This window comes from Python bivittatus, unplaced genomic scaffold (genome assembly GCF_059951505.1).
Source record: "Python bivittatus isolate LINGU-HERP-01145 unplaced genomic scaffold, Pbiv_v1 ctg000840_np1212, whole genome shotgun sequence".
In the NCBI taxonomy this organism is placed as follows: Eukaryota; Metazoa; Chordata; class Lepidosauria; order Squamata; family Pythonidae; genus Python; species Python bivittatus.
The window spans coordinates 32,074,542-32,101,268 of record NW_028277113.1 but is presented as its reverse complement, the minus strand read 5'-3'; the positions used below and the strand labels follow the sequence as shown (position 1 = coordinate 32,101,268).

General features: G+C 37.5%; 1 protein-coding gene across 6 annotated transcripts in view; it reads left to right on the top strand.

The window, feature by feature from the left end:
• Positions 1–26,727, top strand: part of PTPRM (protein tyrosine phosphatase receptor type M) — a 526,420-nt gene that overhangs the window by 419,623 nt on the left and 80,070 nt on the right. For all 6 annotated transcript variants that reach the window (XM_088130895.1, XM_088130898.1, XM_088130896.1 and 3 more), the window contains 2 exons: positions 1,896–2,083; positions 25,404–25,491. In XM_088130895.1, coding sequence (XP_087987021.1) covers positions 1,896–2,083; positions 25,404–25,491 — 276 coding nt within the window. The remainder of the gene's footprint in view (positions 1–1,895; positions 2,084–25,403; positions 25,492–26,727) is intronic.

The following is a 26,727-nucleotide window of genomic DNA, read 5'->3' as shown; positions in this document are numbered from 1 at the left end:
TAAAAAGCAAGTTCTGAACATTTCAATTTATATACCGGAAGGAAATGCTAAAAATGCTTCTTCTAATATCTGTAGTTATCCCATTCAGTTAGTTCCTTTTCAAAATGTTAGAAGGTACTAACTAAGCAAGGTAACTGGAGATCCCAGCCTGATTTATTTTTTCTTTAGCCAGTATAACATAAAACCAGGTTTATGCTATTCAGATAAATACTTGTTTCAACTTTATATTAATATTTAGAATTAAATATAACATCATTACCAAATCTCCATTAGGAAGATATGCTGGGATTGTACTCATATGAGGCTGTTGTTAGTCATACGTAATCGCTACAAATATTGATAAATGAATATTGAAAGGAGCATATATTGGGACATACCTGTAATTCATAAGGAGCTACAGCGGGATGGTGTTAAGTTCTCATACTACCTTCTCATCCTGGCACCATCAGAAGTGTTGGAACTGTAGCTCCTAGAAGTCCCATTCAACATCTAGAAAGTGTCAAATTAGACACAACTGTTAACAGTCAAAATGTTTCATGTATCTGTGTCTCTGTTTTGCCACTTGAGATTAAATTTATTGGAACCATTAATACACAAACAATAGTGGGTATTTTTTCACACAGAAAGTTAAATCTGTAAAAACCTGCATTACATATTCATCCTTAATGTTCCAGACAGCAAACCACATGATCCGCAGGCTGTCATTTAATCTGATTTGGTCCCATGTAATAAAATAACCCTGCTTAAGGATTTGTGAGTTGCCCATAGTTTTAGAAGGTGATATACTTGTTTATTTTAATTTATATTAAATAGCTTTGTGAATGCTTAATTGTTACAATGGGAAAAAAACTAAAACATTTCATTCTCAGTTGAGGGTGTTTCCTTTTTTTTTTTTTTCCTTGTCACATTAAATTAAGAGCACCAGCACAATTTGGTAAAAGAAAAAGAACATTTTTCTGGTTGTTCAGCCCTTTATGTTTACAAAATATTCAGTTTGTCTGACAGGAAACTAAACTGAAGGTGCTTAAATTACAACCATAAAAATACCTGCAATTATTACTGTAGTACTGTTGCTTATGGCCTGTTTCCTTTTTTTCTTCTCCTCCTTCTCTTTTTTTCCTGATACGTATCTTCTTTAAAGTGCCAATAAATGGTAAGTTTCCCATTGCCCCATCAGAGCTGTGGAGGGTGGGAGTTGGTTTGCTTCACATCAGTTTGGATCGGTCCAGTGGGGTTATATTGTTTGTTGGCCTGCATGTAAGTTGACATGTAACATTTCATGCCTGATGTGATAGACCTTGTTATATATTTACCTAAATTTGCAGCATGCTAACTTCAGTCAAGCATTATCTCCAATCAAAAGCTTCCTCATAGTTATTCTGTGTATTTTCTTTCCTAATATATCCAATTTCCATTTCCATTTTTCTCTTGCTTAACAACCCATATCATTTTATGCATTTTTAAACATTTTGCTTTCCACTAACATGAGTCCTGAATTATTGTGAAAAATAATAAATAGTATCCTACTCCAAGAAATACTTAAGTCCTTATTTATTAGACTAGGACTTGATGAAGTTTCAATCTGAAATTTCTGAACCATTCAGAACTCAATATCTAAAAAAAATTAGATTTCCTAATTTACTGGTAGGTTTAAACAAGTAAATAAAATAATAAAGTATGGTCTGCACATTTTTTATTGTAAACCAATAGACTTCTGCCTCTTTCCAATATCCCGTGATATCTCCATGAATAAGTTACTCAGTAGTTATAATTAACCCACCTAGACAGAGATTATAAAAGATGATGATGGTGTTAAAAGCCATATTCAAATGTATCATTAAGTTTGCATATTAACTGGAAGTAGTCCGATACTTTATTGAGTCTTCTTTTCTTAGATGAAACTCATACCGTCGGAAGTGACACAAGTAGCCTGGTCCAGTCACACACCTACAAGAAACGAGACCCTGTAGATGTGCCATACCAGACAGGCCAGCTTCATCCAGCCATTCGTGTTGCAGATTTACTGCAACATATTACTCAGATGAAATGTGCAGAAGGCTATGGATTCAAGGAGGAATATGAGGTAAGTAAGCTCCATACAACACATACTATGCTGTGTTGTTCTTCCACCAGCTTTTTTAAATTGCAGACAAATTCCCTGAATGGTCATCTATGATGAAGTGATGAAGAGGAGACAGTAAAGAACATTAAGGTCTATCATTTCCAATGTTCTGTTTCCCTCAGAAGCCAACAGAAGTGAAGCCTACAAACAGAATTTGAGCTCTAGGCCTATGCAAAGTTTGAAAGGACCATTTCATTTTGATTTAGTCTAATTAGTCTTAGTCTAAATTTAGTCTGTGCCCCTTCTATAGAGTTTCATACAGGGAAATGACAGTCTGCTTCTAGGACCTGTGGAGGAGCTGCTGCATTGTGCAAAGCAACTACTCTGCTAGCCTTTGACAGTCAGCAGTAGGGTTCTTTGGGATATTCTGGGATCTGGGAAATCTCTTTACCTTTTTCTGGACCGAGGTCAATTTTATTTAAGGAGAAGGAAGAGAAGTTAGCAGGACTCTTTGACTGTACTTTCAGTCATTCTAATAGAAGTCCTTGCTGGTGTGAGCATGCTTATTTGAATGCTCATAACCCTTCTTTTTTTAAAATAATTTTTATTACAGATTTTAACAATAGTAAAAGGTAATACAAAACAAGAGTAAGAGAAGAAAGAAAAATAAAGAGAAGAAAAAATGTAAAGAAAAAAGAAAATGTGTAGAAAAAAGAAAAAGGAAAGGAAAGGAAAAAAAAGATATTTAAGGAAGTGACTTCTGATCTTCTTTACAGCAGTTACAAACAGATTTAATGTACCTCATCCCCCTTTGAAATTACATTACATAGATCACTTTTTCCCATATCCAATCTTTTTCAATTGGTAACTCCTAAAACCATTAACTCAGTTCTATCCATTTTCAGCAAAAAGTGCATAAAGAGTTTCCAGTATTTTGTAAAAGTACTTATCGTCTTGTCCCTGATCAAACAAGTCAATTTTGTATTCCTTTCTCTTACATAGTATTCTGGCATTATTAATTCTTAACTTGACATTAAGGTTGTGGTGGACCTGATCTCCGTCCATATCTTCTTCCCATCCTAAAAAACATTTTAATGCTTCAACAGCCCTCTCCTTACTATTTTTACCAAGTTGTTCTATAAGTACTCTTGGACTGAAATAGAATTCTTTCTCTTTTAATCCAGTAATCATTATCTGCATCATTTTTCGTCTCTTGACTTAATATTTGTATTTCCTCTCTATTATTTCTAGTTTATTTTCCAAACTTTCCACGTTCACTAATTTGTTTCACCTCTCCACTCATTTGTCCTGCAGATTCCTCAGAGTTATTTTTCATCTCTTCTTTTATCTCTTCTTTCAATAGAACAGAATATATATAACTCTGGGTTGAACAGCGGAGTCCTTGTTGCTCTCTGAACTTGGTTGTTTGATTGCAGACATTTCATTACCAGACTAGGTAACATAATCAGTGCTAGTGACTGGGGGGTTTGCTCCCTGTTTATATACAGTAGCTTGCCCTGCCAGTGTTGGTGGGGGTGTGGTTTTGTCCTTGGTAGTTCCTTGATAAGAGTATTGTTTTCTGTTTGATTGTTTGTCTGATGTTAATCCCTGCTTATCTGGGTGTAGGTTGCTGGAGAGGATGTGTTCTGATGTTTTTGTTTCCTTCTTGGCTTTCTTATTGTCTCTTTTGAATGGTGTGTAAATGTGGTCTATGTCTATGTGTCTATTGATGGCGGATGTATCTGAGTGCCAAGCTTCCAGGATTTCCCTAGCATTTTTGGACTTAGCTTGGTCTAGGATACAGTGGTACCTCGGGATACGAACTTAATCCGTTCCGTGACTCTGGGCGTATCCCGAGTTGGTCGTAACCCGAAGGAAATTTCCCCATAGGGTTCAATGTAAATCCGGTTAATCCGTTCCGCCCTCTGAATTTGGTCGCACCCCGAGGCAAATTTCCCCATAGGGTTCAATGTAAATCCGGTTAATCCGTTCCGCCCTCCGCCCGAATTTGGTCGCAACCCGAGGCAATTTCCCATAAGGTTCAATGTAATTACCGTTAATCCGTTCTGGCGTCCACGGACCACACGGAAAGCGGCCAGGCGCGGCGTGCGGCGCGAAAATGGCCGGGTGCAGCGCGGCGCGGCGTGAAAACGGCCCGGCGCGGCGCGAAAACGGCCCGGCGCGGCCCGGCGCAGCGCGAAAACGGCCCGGCGCGGCGTGGCACGAAAACAGCCCGGCGCGGCGCGAAAACGGCCGCGGACCACGCGGCAGGGCCGGAAAAACAGCCGCGGACCACGTGGCACGGGCGGAAAAATGGCCGTGGACCACGTGGCACGGGCAGAAAATGGCCACGGACCACGTGGCACGGGCGGAAAATGGCTCGTACCCCGAGGCGGAGTTCGCAAACCGAGGTAAAATTTTGGGGCCAGAGCTGGTCGTAACCCGAAAAATTCGCAAGCAGAGGCGTTCGTATCCCGAGGTATCACTGTACTCAGTTTCCCAGTTGAAACTATGGTTGAGTCTGTCCATGTGTTATGAGATTAAGCAGTTCATCATGTCTTCTGACTGCTAGTTGGTATTCATGGATGCACTCCATTAGTTTTCTGCCTGTCTGTCCTGCATAGTGGCTGTTACAGTCCTTACACTGTATATTGTAGATGACTTCTGTTTTTTCTTCTTGGGCTACTGGTCTTCTGGTTTACTTAAGATGTTTTTGAGGGCTTTAGTTGGTTTGTGTGCTACTGGGATGCCATGTGGTTGTAATAGTCTATTGGTTGTTTCTGAGATGTTTCTGGTGTATGTCAGTGTTATCCTTTTCATAGCTTGTGTTGGTTGTGCTGTAGTGGGTTGAGTGGTCAGGCACTTTTTCATAAAGTTGCATGGGTATCCATTTTTTGTGGGAAGATGTTGTACAGGCTATCCGTTTCCTTTTTCTGGTGTTCTGGGTTGCTGTAGTGCATTTGTGCTTGTCTGAATAATGAATAATGAAAAACTTCTCTTGTGGGAGGTTGGGTTGATACTTTAGTAACAGAGCACTTGGTTAGTGTGGGTTGTTTTTTGATAGACTTGTGTTTCTAATTTGCTGTCATTTCTCCTGCTAATGAGGATGCCCAGGAAGGGTAGTGTGTTGTTGTTCTCTTCTTCCCTTGTGAATGTTATTCCTTTGAAGATGTTGATTGTTTCATGTGTCTCTTTTAAATGATCCATTCACAAAGATCCTTTGGAATGCCCCAAGTGTAGTACTTTTTTCTGTCATTTCTGGAAGTTTCACTACTTTTCTAATAACAGCCATTTCAATCCAGAAAGGGGGAATTAAAAAATGGCTGTTATTAGAAACGTAGTGAAACTTCCAGAAATTGGAATTCCTTTCTGTAAATTGTCAAGTCTTTAGACCCATTCAGTACACCATAGTTCTGTAGTCAGATGGTCTTTAGCAACTTTCCCTTATCTTTTGTTTTGCAAAGCTGTCCAATTCTTGTCCCTAATTAGTCCAAATAAAACTCTTTCCGACAGAGATATATATTGTTTACTTGTTTTACAAATACTTTCAAATCAGTAAATCCAAATTCAATGGTCCTCTTAGTCTGTTTTAAACTTTCTTAATTTAAACTCTTGGCAAGCTTTTTGCCTTTATTTTGAAATTCTTTAAATTATTCCTTTGCTCTTATCTTTAATCTGGGATGAAAGATCACTCACTGGGTGGCTTGACTGCTCTGCTGTATCAAAGATCTCTCTTTAACTTTGAAATAATTGTCTTCCAAATGTGTTTAAGAAAGTGGGGACTTTTGCAAACCCAGTGCTTTTTTGCAAGCTCTACTGAAACTGAGAGCTCACTGTCTCAGACTCACAAGAAGATTGCAGAACTTCTTCAGATCTTGCAGGTCTTCTCACAAGAAGCAGCCTTTTGGAGCACAAGTGAGCAATCTCCTGGCCTCTCTCTATCTGGAAAGGTGTTGTTGACCCGGGTTTAGTGCCAAGCCACTAGTCTTCACTGCAGTGTCGTCTCTGCTGTTCATGGAGGCACATCAGTCTGCCATTTTCCCCCCACCCAGAAGCCAATGCTCATAACTCTTCTGTCTGCTAGGCTTAGATCTTTTGTCAAATAAGGAGTAAAATGCCACTATAATACAGGTAGTCAACCTACAACCATTCATTCAGAAACTGTTCGAATTTACAACGGCACTGAACAACTGGTCCTCTGGCCATCCCAGCACCCCGCAGTCACATGATCACTATCCTGGGTGATTGGCAACCGGTTCCCACTTACTACTGGTTGCAGTGCCCCACGATCACGTGATCACCATTTGCAGCCTTCCCTGCTGGCTTCCCCAAAAAGTCAATGGGGAAGCCAGCAGGAAAGGTCACAAGTTGCTGGGGTAAGTCTCTCCCACCTGCGCACCCTCTCCCAGCCCCTCTGCACTCACGCCACGCCAACCACTCGTGCACCCCTGCGCAGCCTCCCCAACATGTGCTGCACTCTCATGCACCCCCTCACACCCTCCCTGACCCTTGCCACACCTCCCCCACACACACCCTAACTCACTCCCCCACCCAGCAGCAGCCATTTACCTGCCTGCCAGCCTGGGACTTGCAATTTCCTGCCACTTCCCCACAGACTTTGGTTGTGGGAAGCTGGCAGGAAGTTGCCTTACCTAACAACCATCAGATTTAGTTAATGATGGCAACCGGGACTGCAGGGATTTTCGTTGCTAAGCAATATGGGTGTGCTTTACAACCACAGTGCTTAGCAATGGAAATTCTGGTCCCAATTGTCATAAATTGAGAATTACCTGTCCTGAGCTCAAATATTTATTTATTTATTACAATTTATATGCCGCTCTAATTGAAACTGGACTCTGACATTTATGACCACATCGCTTAGTGACAGAAATTCCAGTCCCAATTGCCATCATAAGTTGAGGACTACCTGTATGTTTGAAATCTTTTTCTATACAACTAACTAGGATATACTTGTAAGAATGGAGATTTTCAGGGGAAAGATCATTATTTCTTATTCCTGCCTCATTGCATGTAGCTATCTGCAAGTTTGTTTTCATTTAGACAGTATTTTTTTAATAAAAGACAAAATACTGAAAAACAGAAATTCCCTGAAAACAGTATGATATGTGCAAGAAAGTGTGCTTTGCTGTGGTTGTTGATACATTGCAGGGCATGTTTGCTTTATGCACATTGGAAGTGCAACTAAATTGCATTTCCAAACTGTAAACTCTGGTTTTTCTTGGGCTAGTGTGAATGGAGCTGCAAACAGCATGTGTTTTTTGTTGTTGTTGGCCAGATCACCATCTTGTTCATGTTTACTTTTCTTGTTTTTTATTTTGTTTATTCATATTGTATTTTATTGTTGTTATATTGTGACCAGCCCAGAGTCGTTTGGAGTCAGGCGGTGCCTAAATGGAATAAATAAATTAAATTATTCTAATTTCACATTACACAGTGCCAGCTGAATCAATCAACTGTTGTCATTACTTCAGATCATTTTCTATTGTACATGCTACAAATACTGACCAAGGCAAAAATCAGTATGGACCACTGACTGGACCCCATCAACAATTAAAAATACCCCATAAATAATTTAAAAAAATAATCCATTAAAAATCAAGTATAAAAAACAAACCCTGTACATAAATACTAAAAACATTCAAGATGATGGGGGAGGGGGGAATTATATGATTATCAGAATATCCTGAAGTATTTCAGGATTTCTAATACTTTGCTGGATAAGGCTCTGCCATTTGACAGAGATAAGAAATATATTTAATCTGATTTTATTATTTTAGCTTGATATTTGAATGACAGACATTTTTCACTACCAGATCAGTTCATACTCAAAATCATATTACATTGAATTATGTTATAATGAGTCACCCATGCAGAGAAACTATTCACCTTCCTGCAGCTGGAGGTTGTTGATCTTAGTCTTAAATGAACCTCCCCTATCCTAAACACACACAGACATACAGACAAAACAACCCTAGAATAACTCTAGTTTTAATTCTGCAAGAATTGAATTGGGTGAACTGCAAATACATCAAGCTAGATTATGCATGCTTACTTAGGAGTCATTTTCACTAAACTCTGGGGCTTGCATCAAAATGACTTTGCCAAGTATTAGCCTGCAACTTACCTTTGAGGCATAACGGGATGAACTAGTCAAAATGGACAAGAAAAACAATATTAGTGAATTATTAATAGTTATCAAGTTTCATTCTGAACATAAATAATGATATAGGAGTAGAAATTTGCTGATTACGTTGCTATTGTATGAATCTCCTGACTGGACCTTTACAGCAATTTCTCTTTCAACTTCTATTCACAAAGAGGCTGTTAAATATTTAGGACATAAACCAGGTGGGAAGACAATCAAAATGGCCAACATCCTCTTGAGGTCCTCAGAACTACCTGAGTTGGGTGTGTGTTTGTTTTTTTAAGGGACCAAATGACTGCCCTCAGCTTTGCATAGGCTTAAAGTACTTTTTTGAGTGATTGATTGATCAATTGCCCATGTTTCTACATCATTGCAACCCAGAGACTTGCAGTGGCTTACATTTTACTCATTTTTTCATTTTAAAATCCCTCAGAATACAGGTCCTGCCCTTGATATATCATGTAAAACGCGGTGCAGCCCTTGAGCTGACAGAAGTGAAACGCTTCTGCTATAAACATTCAATAAATATTCTATATTTATTTATTCATACATTCATTGGATTTATATCTTACTGGAGGCAGGATGCATAACACTACCTCATCTAATTTTCCCCCACAACAACTCTAAAAATTAGATTGGACAGGAAGAAGCTGACTGGCCTTAAGTCATCCAGTAAGCTTCCATGGCTAAAATTAGACTTGGAGATAAGTCTTCTGGTTTTAGACCAAGATTCTGAATATTGTTTACTGGCACACTACATATACAGGATAAGAATGGACATAATAAGTAATGGGAAAAATGCAGAACAAAAAAGATTAGCCTAAAATATATCTGTAATTAATTTGATGCAAAATTTTTCATAAATGATACATTTATAAGGCTCTATGTACTTAAATGCATCCTCTACATTTTGTACACATTTTTAAAATATTTTATTGAACATTTTAAAAGAAAAAAAGAGGCATAATCAAGAAATAAGAGGAAAAATGAAAGCACTTAAATAAGCAGACAAGATTTGCAAGCATCATAAGATTAAGTAAATTAAGAACAAATTCTCAGAATAATGTTAATTTAGTCCTACGTATTTGAATCCCTTACTTCATTTGAAGACTACAGATGATTATTAAAATCAAGTTAATATATGAATATCAAGAAGAGTAATCAGCACAATATGAAATACAAATTAAAATGAAAAATTACAGTCTCATCTAGTCAATAAGAAATTTATTCTTATTTAACAAATGATCCATGACTTAAGTTTAAAAGTTTATGTCAAGAGAAACCCAAATGTCAGATGTGTTATAAGTCCATGGGAAGAATTATAGTCCTAAACTGGTTTGTAGATTAAATTAAATTCTGTATCAGATTTCTTTTTCAAATATGACATCAAGGCATACTCCTATAACTTTGTTTGCCATTCTTCTACAGATTTTATGAGTTATCTGCAAATAATTAGATTTTTTTCTTACCATTTTTATATTTAAAATATTGCTTTTTGGCTAGATAAAGTATTTTATCAGCAGCAACATCTTCTTAACAGCAAAATAAAATTGGTTATAGTTCAGCTATTATATTTCAGATTCACTCTAGTACTCCTTTATAATACTTTCCCCTTTAAAGGTTGATTATTCTTCCAAAATATATAAAACCCGAGAAACAAGTTTTAAAAAAAAAAAAGCTAATATTTAATTCAGTCCATATACTCACTCACTTCCTACTAAAGGAAGTGGCTTGTTTTTCAGAGGATTTTCAATTTCGAATACAGAAGACTTATTTTAAAAGTATTATTAAAAACAGTGAAGATGATCCTAGCACAATATTACTTCAGATATACTTTATATCCCTAAACAGTATGAAAGTTCATATGAGAAAGGGGGCAAACTGGACTCAGAGAGACCAGTCCTCTCACACACGTACCCAGAAGTTTTTGGAAAAAGAAATACAATTTCCAGTGAGCTTGATAGAAAATATAGGGTTGAAAGTATTAAATGAAATTAATATGATGTAGTTCAGTGTTCAGGATATAAGTTATTCGTGCACAGGTAAAGTGTGGGGATACTTTGTCTGTTATAGAGTACACTCAATTAAAGCTTGTAAGTGTCATGCAGCAAAAAAAAAAAACCAGTTTTAGGCTGTATTTATAAAACTAATGCTTGAAATTAAGTGTTCCCCTTTATTCTGCATTACTTATCTGGAGTGCTTAGACCAATTCAGGATATAATGCTTTAATAAGGTACTTTAATACTTATTAATACTTTAATAAGGTATTGTGAGGACTAGCTCTGGCTAATCAGAAATAAATACAGGTAGTCCTCATTTATCTACCACAATAGGGACCAGAAAATTGGTTGTTAAGGGAGTGGTTGTTCAGCGAGTCACCATATGGCCAGACCCGATTTTACGACCATTTTTACAATGTTGTTAAGCAAATCCTGTTTCCCCAATGGATGTTTTTTGCCAGAATTCACTTAATAAGCACATGATTCGCTTAACAACTGTTGTGAAAAAGGTTGCAAATCACAACCATGTGACTGCGGGGACTGGTGCTATGGTTTGCAATGGTCCTAAGTGCAAGCACAGGTCATAAAGCACTTTTTCCAAGGTCATTGTAACTTTGAACTGTCATTAAACAAATGGTCATTAAGCGAGGACTACCTGTAGTTTGAGACAAGGAACAGGTGGGTACTGCTTCTCCCATCCAGAAGTGTCCACTATAACTAGGGCTTACATTTTAGACTTGACAATTGCCAGAATTCTTTCCAAATAGTTTCCTTAGTCTTGCAATAAACATTTTTATCAGAGAGCTGTCTTAATCATTCCCCTCGAGGCTTCTAGTTGTAGCCTGTGCTGGGGGTAACAAAAATTCTAGCAATTCCTCCCACTATTACTGGAGGAAGGAATAACTTCAACTTCTTAGTCCCACACCATTCCTCTTTTTTCAGATTTCCTGGAAGGGAGGAGAGAAGAAAACACTTTTTCAGTTCCAGCCAAAGCACAGATAGAAACAATGGAATAATCATAGGACCTTCCAGGGCCATATATCGAAGGGAAAAGGGAGCAGAGAAGCAGCAAGCTCCTTTATGAACAAGGAAGTGTGGAGAGATAAAATGGAAGGGAATTGATATGAGGACTCATTCTGGGAAGTTCAGAACCAAACAGTCTGAAACTTGACTACTCCATTACGACAGCTTGAGGGCTTCAAGCTTTTGTGCAATGTGGGTAGGAGAAAAGGGTACAAGAATCAGGCACTGTTCCACTATAAATAGAGCTTGCATTTTACTGTTGACAGTTGTTTGAACTCTTTCTGAATGGTTTCCTTAATCTTGCAATAAACATATTTAACAAAGAGTGCATCTTTGAATCACTGACAACAGTGTTCCTAGACTTTGTCTTTCCCATGAGAAGCTGACAGGATTAGACAAATTAAACTAGCTGATAAGGTTGGTTAGGGATACAGAAAAGGAACAATGTGAAAAAAATAGGAAGAAACTCATTCTTTGTAACTTATAGAATACATGACTAAGATGTGAGTGATATCATGGTATTTTGACAATCTTGGAGGTACTTGCCATGTCCTTTTCTGAGATATTTTAACAGGTATACTGCGGTTGTATCCTGAATTACAGTTTTACACTGGAAACAGAACCAGAAATTGGACTAGATGACCACTTACATATGGCTGGCCTACTAGCCAGTTAGTAACTGAATATTTTTAAATAAGTTAAGTTATATTTAAAATGGCTTACCTAATTCTTAAGCTGAATCCACCTTCTAGTTTGAATACTTAGAGTTAGATGATACTACCTTTCATTTAAATGCACAGTCTCACATGTTAGATATTACAAAACGTCCCTTACTAGTTGAAGTGATGATTGAAAATGTGCCAGAGAAAAGTGTAGAAGACCAATGCTATTCCTAAACCTAGCATGTGTCATACCTGAAGATGATTATGGTGGGAATAATATCTGAATAGACCAAGTCATACACAGATCAAAACAAATAAAGAAGCTAGCAAAAGAATAAAATATTCTCTGATATCTTTAAGAATGAGAGTCTCTATTAATTCCTATTTAAAGAAATATAAATGTTTATAAATGCCCTGAAATACCTCAACTTATTCAAACAATTCTTCTGCCCCCCCAAATAAGATAATGTTGTTGCACATTCACACATACATTCTCTCTCTGAAAATGTTTGTATGTGTGTATATGAGTTTTTGTTGTACTTCTTTGCTTTTGCAAAGCCATCACTCACATATTCATGCCAAATCTACTGCCAAATCTATGCCAAATCAGTAGTTTAAAAATATTATTGAAGTGACATTTGGTTGGATAGAATGTTGGATTAAGCCAACATGCTTTTCTCCTTATGTTTAAAACTGTGAAAACAGCTCTGACTTGCTAGTCAGCAGTTGTATTTGAGTAAGTGTCAGCTGAATATGATTCATTTCTTGTCCTCATTATTCCCCAGAATAGATTCAGATAAAGTTCTGAAGGATTAAAAAGAAAAATTAACTGTCTGGTTGGATTTATAAATATATTAGATCTGTCCATCCCTTCGGTTTGCATAGCCCTGCTTCATTGCTGGCTGTATTAGTTTCTTCCCTTCCATATACATGTATCAGAAAATGGGTGTGTGGGTATCCGAGAAGAGAGAGAAAGATACATGAAAACATTTAAGACTAAAATTCAGTCAGCACATTATGGGGAAAATGGTTATTATTCCTAGCCTGCTACATGATTAATACAATGTACAGGTAGTCCTCAATGTATGACCATTCGTTCAGCGACCAAAGTTATGATGGCACTGAACAAATGGTGGTTACGACTGATCCTCAGAGTTCCAGCCATCCCAGCATTCTCACAGTCATGCGATTGCAATCTGGGCACTTGGCATCCGGCTCGCACTTATGACCAGTTGCAGCGCCCCACAATCACATGATCACCATTTGTGACCTTTCCTGCCGGTTTCCCCAGAAAGTCATTGGGGAAGCTGGCAGGGAAGGTCGCAAGTCACTAGGGTTTTCCCTACTCGCGCACCTCCCCCAGCCCCTCTGCACTTATGCCCTGCTGGCCACTCACACACCCCTGCACACCCTCCCCGAGCCTTGCAATGCCTCCCCTGCCACTTGTGCACCCCCATGTATCCTCCTTGATCCTCGCCATGCCTCCCTTGCACAATTCCTTGTGCACCCTCACACACCCTCCCCAACTCTAGCTGCATCTCCCTTGTGCCTCTGTGCACCCTCCCTGATCCTTACCATGCCTCCCCAACACCCTTGCGCACCCCTTTGCTCCCTTGCACACCCTCCCTGACCCTTGCCACACCTCTTTTGCACCCCCTTACACCCTCTCCAACCCTCGCCTATGTGTAGTATCTTTTTAGTTGCCTGGAAAATCCTCTGTCCCCATTTTAAACGTAAGCATATGTGATCATGTGTCTGTGTATATGTAACTATAGAAGGTCAGACTAAAGGATAACCCAGCAACAGTGATGGAGAGATAAGGCAAGAAATATATGGATCAAGAAAACATTGCTGAAGAAATAGATATAAACTGGTTTTAATAAGATTGAATGAGATACAACATAGAATTACAGAGGATGCCTGTGATGGAATGGAATTATGAAGGCCAGGCTCAGGGAGATAAGCATTTTCTTAGCTCGCCGCAGGAGCATGGGAACTACAAGAGGATGAGATGATGTCAGGCCTAGCCCAAGGAACTCCAAGAGACAATGCAAAATCAGTTCAGCTATGTTTATTAGCTACAACCTCTAGCAAGAATCTTCCCAGACTGAAACCCCAGATCCTAAGTCAGCCAGCCACAACAGTGTGAATTTCTCAGGGAGATGCCAATCTCATCCTCTTGTAGTTCCCATGCTCCTGCGGCAAGCTAAGAAAATGCTTATCTCCCTGAGCCTGGCCTTCATAATTCCATTCCATCACAATGCCTCATTTTTCCTTTCTTGGAGACTACATGAAACTGGCTTGGAATTTAGGCCCAGCACCATGTCCAGCCAGGACTTATTTTTAGTTTACAGAAGATGAGGACAATTTATTAGAGGTTTTTTTTTAATTAGCCAAATTAATTTTGTTAGAGGGTGCCTTTGCTTTCGCCTCCTGCTCTTAAAAGACTTGTGAAAGAAGATTTCAATTCTGAAACATATTTTTTAAGATTAATTAGCTGCTCCTCAGCTAAGTTTTTTTTTAAAAAAATTAAAGATTACAGACTTCAAACAAGGACCATATTGCTTTGCAGTACAGTAAGACAGCTGTCTCCACAACTGATCTTGCATGCTAGTCCAATGCAGGTTAAACAACATACCATGTAATTCAATAAAACTTCTTTCCAAGTATATGTGGGTAGAATCCTAAATACAACACACTGATACTTCTATTAACAAAATACTGTTAGGTTTTGGAGGTCAGTGATAATAAACAATCTGGATTTTATAATTAAATTACAAAGTCAAAGTAAAAATAAAAGATTTTTTACAATTTTAACAGTTTAAATTTAAATTCTAAAATTTTAAAAATAAATGTACGATGCACATGTGCATGTATGGTATTCTACTGACTTTCTGGCAGAATTAGCCCAGAATGCAAAGAAATCCTAAAGAAGGAACAGCGCCTAGAAGGATCAAAGAAAATACACAGGTCCCAGTAGCCTTTCTGAGACCATCACCCTGGGGAGATAGCCATTCATAGCATCTCGGGGTTGTAGCCCCTGAAGAGTCACAACTAATCTCACCCTTCAATGTGCAGACAGTGGCCTAGAACTGAAAGCACTATGTCCATCTGAAGCACTATTCCAAATATTTCTGAGCCTTCCATGTGGGGAGGAAATGCATGTGAAAGCAGGCATCTCAAAATAAGCAAAGAAGGAAGAACCATGTCACCTATAAAATGGCTCATTTGGAAGAAACTTTTACTGGGAGGATGTATCTGAACATCATTTCTAAGCTTAACAAGTCATTCCTGTCATAGGCACATGCATATATTTGGATATAAATTTGTGTGGATAATTATATACAATATAATTCACATTGACAGGCATAGGTTTCTAAAATATTCTTGTTAGAGAATTCACTCTTTTGTACTTTATATTTCTAGGTTGTTGGTTTTTTTTGGTCACTCTATTCATAACTCTCCACTGGACACCACATCTGCGGGATATTTATAGATGTCCCTGGATCAACCCAGTTTTGAGAAAAGAGGAATTTCAAAATGGACTTGCACTCTGATTAATATATCAGAGGACTGTTGATAACATAAGAAGTAATTTGTTGCAGACAAAGCACAGTGTATTAGAGAGCTCCTTAATCTAGCAAAGGAAGACATAAGGAGGACAAACAGCTAAGCCTTGGACAAACTCAGCCAAGAAATTAAATATAAAGTAATAGTAGTGATTTACTATTACCATGGATTATCAAGGGAGCCGGCTTGGGATTCTTCATTATTTGCAATTCTCCAGCAGAGACTGATATTGGTGTTAATATAGTGCTTGAGCCAAATATGATTTAATGCGTTGGATATGCTGTAAAATTTTAACAGAGGGGAATTCATTTGCACTGCTGAACAGAATGTCAAATAATGGAAATCAGACTATATCTACAGTACTGTATTCAGCAACTGCAGGTTCATTGCTATAAGAAGGTCCTGCGACAAAATATTATAGAGTACTGCTTCCTGTTCTGGGCCATGAGCCATTTCTCCCACTGGTATACTGATCTCATCTGATTTTCCGCTTTCCTCCCAGTGATGGGAACACAGCCTCTGAGCATACTTAATCCTCACTGGCTGTTTTGGATTATTCTTCCTCCCCACACAAATCTGGATTTAAACCTGTCTGATTTTAGTGTGTCCCTTTCATACCTCTGGACAGAAAGGCTGGATGAAGAAGGAGGAGGAGGAGAAGGAGAGGTGGTAGATGTATCTTTATTTAATTTTCACATCAAAATGATGCTTTTAGAGGAAAGAAAAATATTTTGTAGAGAATCTTTAATTTTCATAGAATCATAAGGTTGAAAAGTACCTTGAAGGTCTTCAACTCCAACTACATGCTCAGGGCAGGCCTCCTCATACCATCCCAGGCAAATGGCTTGCACCCTTGCTTCAAAACCTTCAGGGATAGAATCCTCATGACTCCAGGAGGCAGGTTGTTCCACTGCTTTGTAGCTCTCAAAGGCAGGAAATTCCTCCTTATTTCAAGTTTGGGTCTCCCTCCTTCCACCCATTGGTTCTTGTCCTACTCTTGTGAGGTTTGGAAAATAAAACTTGAAGGGCTGTTACTTTCCTGTAACAGCCCTTCAAGTATTTGGAGATTGCTTTCATATTTCCCTTCAGCCTTCTCTTCTTTAGGCTAAACATACCCACTTCCTTTAACTGTTCTCTGTGGGATTTAGTCTCCAAGATCTTCACCATCCCTGTTGCTATTCTCTGCACTCCTTCTTGTTCCTCAGAGTCCTTCCTGTATTGTGGCAACCAGTACTGGACAGAGTATTCCAGGTGCGGTGTGACCAGAATAGCATAAAGTGGAACCATAATTTTCCATGCTCTTTACTTTTGTTGATGTAGCCCAAGATTGCATTAGCTATTTTGGTAACTGCAGCACATTGCTGGCTCATATTTAATCTCTAGTCTACCAGGACACCCAGATCCTTCTCACAAATACTGCTGCTGAGGCAGGTACCGCCTATCTTGTACCTGTGCACCTGGTTTTTCTTACCTAAATACAGAACTCAACATTTTTTGCCATTGAATTGCTTTTTGTTGGATAGGGCCCAATGTTCAAGTCATTCAGTGTCCTTTTGAATCTTGATCCTGTTTTCTGAGCTACTGGCAATGCCTACCCTCCCATCTACCTCATCTTTTTGAGAAGGTTCACCATCTTGTTATTCTTTCCACTGCTAAAATTTCTCCTTTATTCTGCTTCCATATCATTTTTTCTTTCTAATTAAAACTTTTTTTCCTTGAAGTAGCTACCTAGAAAATGCCAGTGCATCAGGAATCAAATGCTGAATGTGATTATGTCATAGGGCTACATGGCCGCGAGATTTTATTATGGGATGAAAGAATGCATCACTGAAGACAATCAAAGCCAGTTCAGAATAAGAATAATGCTCCCTAAACAAAAACAATCCCAAATTGTCAAATTTTATCCAGCCAAAATTGCTCACAGGGAATATTTTTGGATCAGCTAATAAACAATCCTCTCAAATCCTTTAAAACTTCAACAAAAACACCATTAACTATACTACATGAACCTTCCAATTCTTTTTTTAATATAACATTTATCTGAACACAGGAGAATTATTTCCTTGCTGTACTATGAAAAATGTATAGTTACATACTTGCAGTGGGACATTTAAAATATAGTTTATTTGATTGTGAAAGAAATGGGCTTGTCTATATTCATTGAATAACCAGTTTCATGAAAAATGAGAGCTGCTTCAACATCATGTTAAGACTTTCTGGTTGTTTCTTCAGGGAACAATATAATGTTCTTTCCTGCTTAGTTCTTTGTGGAGGCATTTCTGAAGGCCAAAGACAGTTTAGTTATTGGATAGCTAATTATCCTGTACCTACATTATAGGTTGAATTATGAATATCTACTTTTCTTTCTCATGAAAATGGTTCTTCTACCAAGTAAGCTATTCTGAAAAAATGGATTTCCATTTGGATTGTAAGTCTTTATTGGGCATTGTCTATGTCAAAGTTAGGCATCATTGTACCTATGGGCAGCAATGTACCTGAGAGCACCTCTTTTGGTGCCCACCCAGCTGTATGTGCTAATTAAAATTTCCTTTAATTAACAAAAATTAACTGATAACCAGGCATGTTACAAAACAAATACTAGCTTTCAGCATTACTGCCATTTTCAAGAACACTTCTGGGCCTCATATAGATGCTAGAAATATTAGGAAATAAATTTGATGGGGGCTTACAACCCTGTGCTAGGTTTAATAGTGTTCCCACATACCCAGGAAAAAAGGGGGGATGATAAAGATCATCCTGGGATGTTTAGGTGGGATTATGTCAGGCCTAGCCCAAGGAACTCCAAGAGACAATGCAAAATCAGTTCAGCTATGTTTATTAGCTACAACCTCTAGCAAGAATCTTCCCAGACTGAAACCCCAGGTCCCAAGTCAGCCAGCCACAACAGTGTGAATTCCTCAGGGAGGTGCCAGTCTCATCCTCTTGTAGTTCCCACGCTCTTGTGGCGAGCTAAGAAAATGCTTATCTCCCTGAGCCTGGCCTTCATAATTCCATTCCATCACAGACTAGGAACAATCTCATCAATTTGTCTTTTGGTAATTAGGTACTTTGTATCTGTTTATGCCCATACTTGCAGTTCAAGTGCACTTGACCCACATTAGCATGTTGTAAGGAATCTTATTAAACAAACCCTATGCCTCTGTAATAGCATCTCTGTTTGGCTTTCGGTACAGGTTATTGAACTATTTCTAGTTCAGTAGTTCTCAATATTCTCTGGTACTGTCTGATCTGCTTAGAGAAATAAGAATTTGAATACGGTCTGTGTTACATTTTTTTTTGAAGCATTCTTAAAATAGTGCATTGAATAGGAAGCTATATAGATAGGTTTTTTGATAGTTAAACAGAATCTGGAATCTGAATGAGCTAAAATCCCTCCTGGCAGGTTAGGGTTTTATTTGCATTTTGATAATGTAAAATATTGAGAATCATTAGGGAAAATGTTGTAACATTCAACCTGGACTCACCCATCATTTTAGTTGTGTTTTATAGAACTGAACTGTCTTTGAAAATTGTATCTATGCTGCATGAGAAGCTTACAGTACATGATATATATCCCTGACATACGCACCCTTCTAAATAATAATATATCTGTTTGTGAGAACTGGGAGCTCTAGTTTTAAATACCTTGGTTCTATTTTGTACTTGCAGTGTCCCGGGTTGTACAGTTGAGATGTGTAATTATATCTTGAGAAAATTGATGAGGGAAGAGCAGGGTAATCTGGAAGAGGTTATTGAATCACCAGGCATGTATCTTGCTCAGGAAAAATATATGCTTGTCTATTGGGATGTTTCATTTCCTTATGTGGTACATTCAGAGATAGTTTTGAAAATGCAAAGTAGTTGATATTCATGGAGAGCTTTCATTTTATTGTATAATATTACAGACTCTCCACTATTATGGGTGTTTCCAAGGTTCACTGACTTGCTGTAGAATATATGAGATGTAGTTGGAAACAACACTTTAATTACAGGCTATAAAAAATAGAAAATGGAATTTATTTGTGAAAATGCAACATATATTGCAAAGCAAGTATTTGTTTAAGCTCTCCTGGTAGCATTTTTATTTCAGAAGAGGAACGAACAAGCCTAAATTTTTGGTACACAAGTTAGAAACAATATACCCTGTACATTAATTACACTATAAATGTGCATATTGTACCTAAGGGATTTCTGTAAGAGGAGAATTATAAAATCTTATCAGTTCATTCTATTCATTCTTAGACATAAATCTTAAGGACACATTATTTAAAGTTATAGCTAATTACTTTGCCAAGGAGTATATTGCTAAATTAGAATTTTAATTGTTCTTCCTAGTATATTCTTCAGATAAATGAAAAGTAAGCCCCATATAAAAATTATCTTTCTACAAAAACTTATATTAGAATTTAAAAGGAAGAAAAGTTGCTAGAAGTCTATTAAAATCAATTTGCTTTCTGTACTAATTCTAATTAAATAGGGAAGGGTAGTTTTGCTATTCAAATGTTTTAATTTTAAGACAAGCTTTGTTCAGAAATCACAGCAGGGAAAACTTTAATATACCGTATTGAGCTTATGAAGGAAAGATAACAAATAAATAAATGTCATTATGCAGCCTGTCCAGATGTGTTGGATTAGTCTGCCATTCTCAGAGTTTCCCTTTGGTCATTTGGCTAGGACTTCTGGGAACTGCAGTCTCAATCCTTCCAGAAAGTGCAGGATTAGGGATGGTTCAAACATTACATGCATGGCGCATTCATGAATGGTTGAGGCGGTATTGGGAGTTCTGTGCCCAGACTAAAGCAAGTGTGCTTTCCCTGTGCATAGAGCCTGCATGTTCCATCAGAGGGGCTTTGTGGTGGAAGGCTGGCAGAGAAAGGAAGGGCAGCAGTGTGTGGCAGCAGAGAGGTAGGACAGGTTGGCAAGTGGGTGCAGGGCAGCAAGAAACAAAGATACGCAGTGTTGGAGAGGTAAGGTGAGTGGGTCAGGTGTGTGTGGTAGTAGCAGGGAAGAAAGGCATATGGCAGAAGAAAGGTTGGGCAGGTTGATTGGTGCCTGCAGGGTAGCAGTAGGAAAGAAAGGTGCAGAGAAGATAGGATGGCAGGCTGGATGCCACTCAAATTCAAGCATCTCAGTGGCTTACAGAAAGTAAGGGAAAGAAAGGCATTAGGAAAATTGACAGATGGGCTGGTGCAGAGGCCATGCAGAGGAGAAGGGAGAAAGGAACAAGCTGCACCAGTCTTGCCCTACTTGCTCCTTAAGATTTCTCCAGATTTGTGTCAGCAAAAATTTAAATGGACCAGCTTTTGCTTTGGTCAGATTATGACCTGTCCAGAATTTGAACCACAATGCATTTAGTCTGTGCATGGAACAAAACACATTCTTTTATTTAGTGCATACCTCTTTTATTTTATTTAATGGCAGTTGCTGCATCATATATTTTATCTATCCCTTGTGTTCTTCTTAGGCTGATATGTATTGTCCATTAATTTTACTTGCAGAGTTGGTACTCTTTCCACTAGAACTTGCCACATATTTTAAGGATAAGGTAGTTTTTAAAACAGTTTTTTAACTGTGTTGTGAATATGAGCGTGCATTACCTGTTATTTATTAATGCTACCAACTTTAGAATAGAAACTTGCATTTTGCTCCTGGAGAGCAGTGCTGGAAGGTGGAATCAAGATTAGAAGCAAAAAACAAGTGAGAAGAGTTTGAAATTGTGTGCATCAGTGAGATTCTCCTTCTTTGCTTATTTTAAGCTTTATGAACTCCATTTTATAAATAATAAACAAGCTGCAGAAGTAAAATAATGGTTAGTGTTTCTTGGAAGCAAGCTTGCTTTGTTATTTTGCAGTAAATGGCATTGCTGGTTATCACATCTGACTGGACCTGCATGGTTACATACATGAAACCAGGATGGTAGCAATCTTGCTAATGAGTCAGCACTAACACATGGACATTATTTCTTTAAATTAGGCCAGAGTCCATAATGGTATATAGGACACATAAAAGATTGATTGTGATATGAATTACATCAGGAGAAGATATTCTAGAAAGCTCTAGACAGATGCTAGAGAATGCTCTTTCGAGCAATTTCAGGGAAAGGACATAGTGAGTGGGTTCGAACCACACACTAAAACCTAACCTTGAGTTGACATATCACAATTACTGAATTCATTTACTTAATATACTGTGTGCCCAAATAAACAAACCGTAACAAGTCTTAAGGCAGTTATTTGGCTCATACACAACATGCTAAAACAAATGGCTGGGTTTCCACAACCCTCAGCTATAAGCTACTTAGCCCTATTTTAGCTCAATTGAGCGTGCTGTGTAAATCCAGCCTCTCCTTTCATCAAAAAGGGAGTCAGCACTGCCCCTCACTTCTTATGTTGATTGTTAGTGCAGGCTGCATTTTTTTTCTAGAAAGATATGATTCAGTGGTTAATAACCTTGAATAAGGTGAAAGCTGCATTGAGTAGTTTGTAAATAATATCCTTTGGTGCCAGCCTTGCTGTGATTTACTCAGCAATTTAAGCAAAGATAGGTTTTGCTGAACCTGTCCAACAGTTTTTTTTATTTATATTATTTAGGTGACAATGAGCTGATTTCTCATGTATATATCATTCTGTGTTATTGATTATGAGAACCAGTATGGTTAACATGTTGGACTAGGAGTGGGGAGACCCAGGTTGTAGTCCTCCCTTGGGCACAGAGGCCAGCTGGGTGACTGAGCTTGTCAGTCTCTCTCAGCCTTGCACTGGGAGGTTGAAAAATATCTCTGAAGAAGCCACTTCTGCTCTACTGCCAAAAGAACTGCATGGCCAAGAATCAAGACTGACTTGAAGGCACATATGTATATGTCTGGATGGATAAATTGATGGAATTACGGCAATAGAATTGACATTTCAAAATTCCAACTAAACAGGGGTTATTCTCACTTACTCAAAGTAACATGAGATTTACATTTAAAATATAGTTTGTACTGCGGTTTAGAGTCTTTAAGGTTTTTTAAATGAGCAGCTCTCCTGTAGGATTCTAACACTGTTTATTTTATCTTGAAAGAGAAGATATAAATTCATAGCAGCCAAACTGTTTTTAGCACTAGTCATTCAGGTTCCATCTGAACAGTGCCCACTACTGTGTGCGCTTGGATTTTGTTTCTTTTCTGTGCAGTGGCATACAGGCAGCATTTTTAGCCAAAGCATGATATATACCAAGTAACTGAGCTCTGGCTGATTCCTAAGATAAATTGATTAGTCATTATATAAATTTAATTAAATCCTAATGCTATGATAAGTAAGCGTTAAAGCATTAAACTTAAATTAAAGCGTTAAACCCCAATGATGGGAAATATCACCTGTAAGAAAGCTGATAATCAAATACCCTATTATTTTTTCCTTTGGGCCAAATTTCACTATTAATTGTTGTTACTGAGTTGTCTTGCTTAGTAAAAGAAGCAAAGTGCTTGCACTTCCATCAAGGAGTAACTTTGCCTATATATTAGTCATAACTGCTAAGTTTAAACCAACTTGATTTCATCTGTCTTTCTCTTGACATTCAATTTTTTTATGCATCCTAGTGCTATGTAATAAAGGCCAGCACATCAGATTTAATGATATTGGTAAGATGGAGGCATTCTTTATTTGAAAGCATTCCCATCCTCAGGTCAAAATGATCATCCAATTAAAAATGCAATATGAACACAAGAAGGCACAAAAAAGGAGTATTCAAAACAATTGTTCTTCCATATGAAGACTGTGCCAAAGTAATAATGAATGAACCCTGAATTGGTGTGGAGACCTTCTGGGTCAGGTAGACTTTGCATTTTTCCCCCTTTCTGGAACATTCAGAAGGATTTATAGCTAGCTTTAAAGATGTATAAGACATGCTGAATTCAAGCTGCTTTAAGCTTGGAACAGTTCTTTGGAATGCAAAATGATCATTTAGACCGTTTTAGAGGTGTATAGAATGATAGAAAAAGCCAGTTTTTAAGTCTGAAGCTTAAAACAGGTTATTTCAAATTCAAAATGGCTTGTTTTGCACCCCATACTTAATTAGTTACTGTGGGTTGATGCCTAGAAATTGGTAAGTGCACAAGTGACATTAAAGAATACTGATTCATACATTTTTAACCTTGTACAAATTGTTAAAATTTTATTTATTTATTTATTAGCTGCTGATTGCTTTGTAGAGGAATATTTATTAGCAGAACTGCTAGATTATTTGTTAGGCTAAAGAAAGATTTTTCATTTGGGATATGGTTTTATTTTTATATATCAATTTCTCAACTTCAAAAGATTTGCTAATAATAGAAGGAGTGGGCCAAGCCTGAAACTAAGCTGATTTTTAACCCTTTTAAAATAAAGGCCTTTTTTTACATTAAGCAATGTTTCCTGTGACTGCCAGATGATCTTAAAATCTATTAGGAGTCAAGCATCACGTGTCTACCTCATTTGTGTATGGTTTATTTAAAACAGTTTTCACCAGCTCTTCAGGACATATGGCTATATTTATATTATTGTGTCTTGAAAATCTCCCCAATCATGAGAGTCCTTGGGGTAAATTATAAACTTATTAAAAGATTAAAAGATTTAGAACTAACAAATGCCTCAGAAAACATTTGAGGAAATATAGGTCTCCAAAGCCAAAATTGCAACATAATTTTTAATTTTATTTTTATTTAATAAATTTATATGGCTGCCCAGCTTGCACTCAGTGACTCCAGGTAACTGCAGCATAATACAGGCATTTAAATAAAATCAGAACAAAATAATCAAAACGTAAAATGCCTGAAAAATAATAAATAGCTTAAATTTCTGCAAAACGTACAGGCACAAGAGAAGCCACCTTAGGAAGGTTATTCTTTGAGCTGGACCAGGAGTCCTGGGAAAACCTGTCTCTCTGATATACTTCTGCCTAAATTCATTTGGCAGAACCACCCAAAGGAGGCCCATGATTGATGACCAAAGTGCCTGAAAGGAAGACATCCTTAAGAGCAGGAATAGAAATACTGCATACTGCATCCAGGCTCCAGAATTCTGCAAAGTGAAAAATCCACAGGGCTTGGAGAGGGTGGGGAGGGAGGATCAGACCAGGATGAAAATTATACTATGAAGAATAAATGCATTCACACACACACACATACACCACACACACATAGTATCCATTCCCATAATGGCTCTGGGTGGCTTACAACATACAATGAAGCCACACATAAAAATAATATTAAACCATAACAGCAGGCTTAGCTTTTGTGATTCAGTTTATCTCAAAGGCACCGGATTGAGGGTGCTTATTTTATAAACTTTAATACAATTTTTCTGACCTTATTTGCTCCATCTGTTTTGTTCATGACAATTTTGTGAATACTCAACATTCCTAAACTCTCTGCCTCTGCCTCTGCCTCTGCCTCGAGGTATATGAAGAATTGTATTTATAAGGGAGGGAATTTATCACATTTTAAAATATTAGGGCTATGCACACCCAAAAAGTCACTCAAGAAAAGTACTTTTGAGACTGCAAACACAGCACCTCTCAGCTATTTATTAAAGCAGCTGCTCTTGTTCTCAGGCTTCTGCATGAGCTGTTTTAAGAGCCCTCTTAACTTGAATGAACTGACTGCTTTTTTCAGGCTCACACAGAAAAATGAAAAGAGAAGGACTATTTTAACAAACTGGAGAGAGTTGCTGTGTTCTGCATGGTCTGGAGCACTTCTTCCAAATCATTTTTTACAGGAGCACAACTCTAATTAATATTGTATATTAAGATAGTTTCTAAAGTATAATGGTTTATCACCTAATAATTCAGTCAACATTTGTTTTTTCAAAGTTTTTGTGTGTGTCTCTCTCTAGTGTGTCTGTTGCTACATATTTCCCTTAGCATATCATTCCTTCCCTGCTCCCTTTTTTTTTTTTTAACAGAGTTTCTTTGAAGGACAGTCTGCACCATGGGACTCAGCTAAAAAAGATGAGAACCGCATGAAGAATAGATATGGGAATATCATTGCATGTAAGTGTTGACAACATAATTCTACTACTGTGCAAATTCCTTTTAGTAACTGACAACACTGCCCACTGATATATAGCACTATGTATCTGGAGGAAAAATTGAGTTCTAACTATTATAATAAATAATAGCTAGATAAGTTAGTTAGATATTTATTTATAATAAATAAAGGAATAAATGAATAAGTATTTAAGAATTCAAAAGACTGCAAAATAAAGGAGGTATAATTAACAAGCCATTGTGTCTAGAGTACTGATGTCACTTTTGGATACAGGTACTTGGGTTTGAAGCCTAATTCAGCCATGACACTCACTGAGTAAAGTTGTCTATCTTATCTCTCAATGGATGTGAGGATAAAATAGGAAGATAAAACCACATATACCATATGAAGTGTACAATGGCAACTTCTGTTGCATCATACAATCTGTCTTTACATTCGCTGCAAATCTTTTGAGCTATCTGCCAATAACATGGAAATCATCTGCTTACTGAGGTACACACACAATCTTGTCTCTCACCAATACACTACTACTGTCACTGCAAACATTCCTTATCCTTTTTTCCATAAATACATTAAACAACTGAGGGAACTTCTTGTCTAATTCTCTGCTCAATGTTGAATCATTGGCTAAAGATTCCATTTAGTCTCATGCAAGTTTCACTTCCATCACATACTGTTCTTATCGCATTCATCAACCAAGCCTATAGTCATGCAGAATATTCCATATTTCAAGCCTGTTCACTTTTATCATACATGTTTTCTAAATCAGCACAATAAAGTTTCTTTCATTCAACATTTCTTTTTTTTAAAGAAACTTTATTAATTTTCAATAAAGAATAAAATATAAGGAAACAGAAAAAACAAAGAGAAAGAAAAGTTCAGAAAAAAAGAAATAGTTACAAGTGCAGAAAAGAAAAATAAGAGAGAGAGAGAGAGAGAGAGAGAAAGAAAGAAAGAAAGAAAGAAAGAAAGAAAGACTTCCGACTTTCTTTGTTGCAGATACAAATATAGAAACATAAATCTTTTACTCTAAAAATGTAACTAATACAAAATACTTCTCTAATCCTAAAATCTAACAATTATCAAAACCCCAAGTCAACATGGCATTTTACAATCCCAAGCAAAAAAAGAAAAACAAAAGCAATTTCAAAACATATGCATGGCTAACCCCCCCCCCCGCTTTTTTAAAATTTAAATACATTGTGTAATACATTGTGTCACCATCTCTGCCACTATCA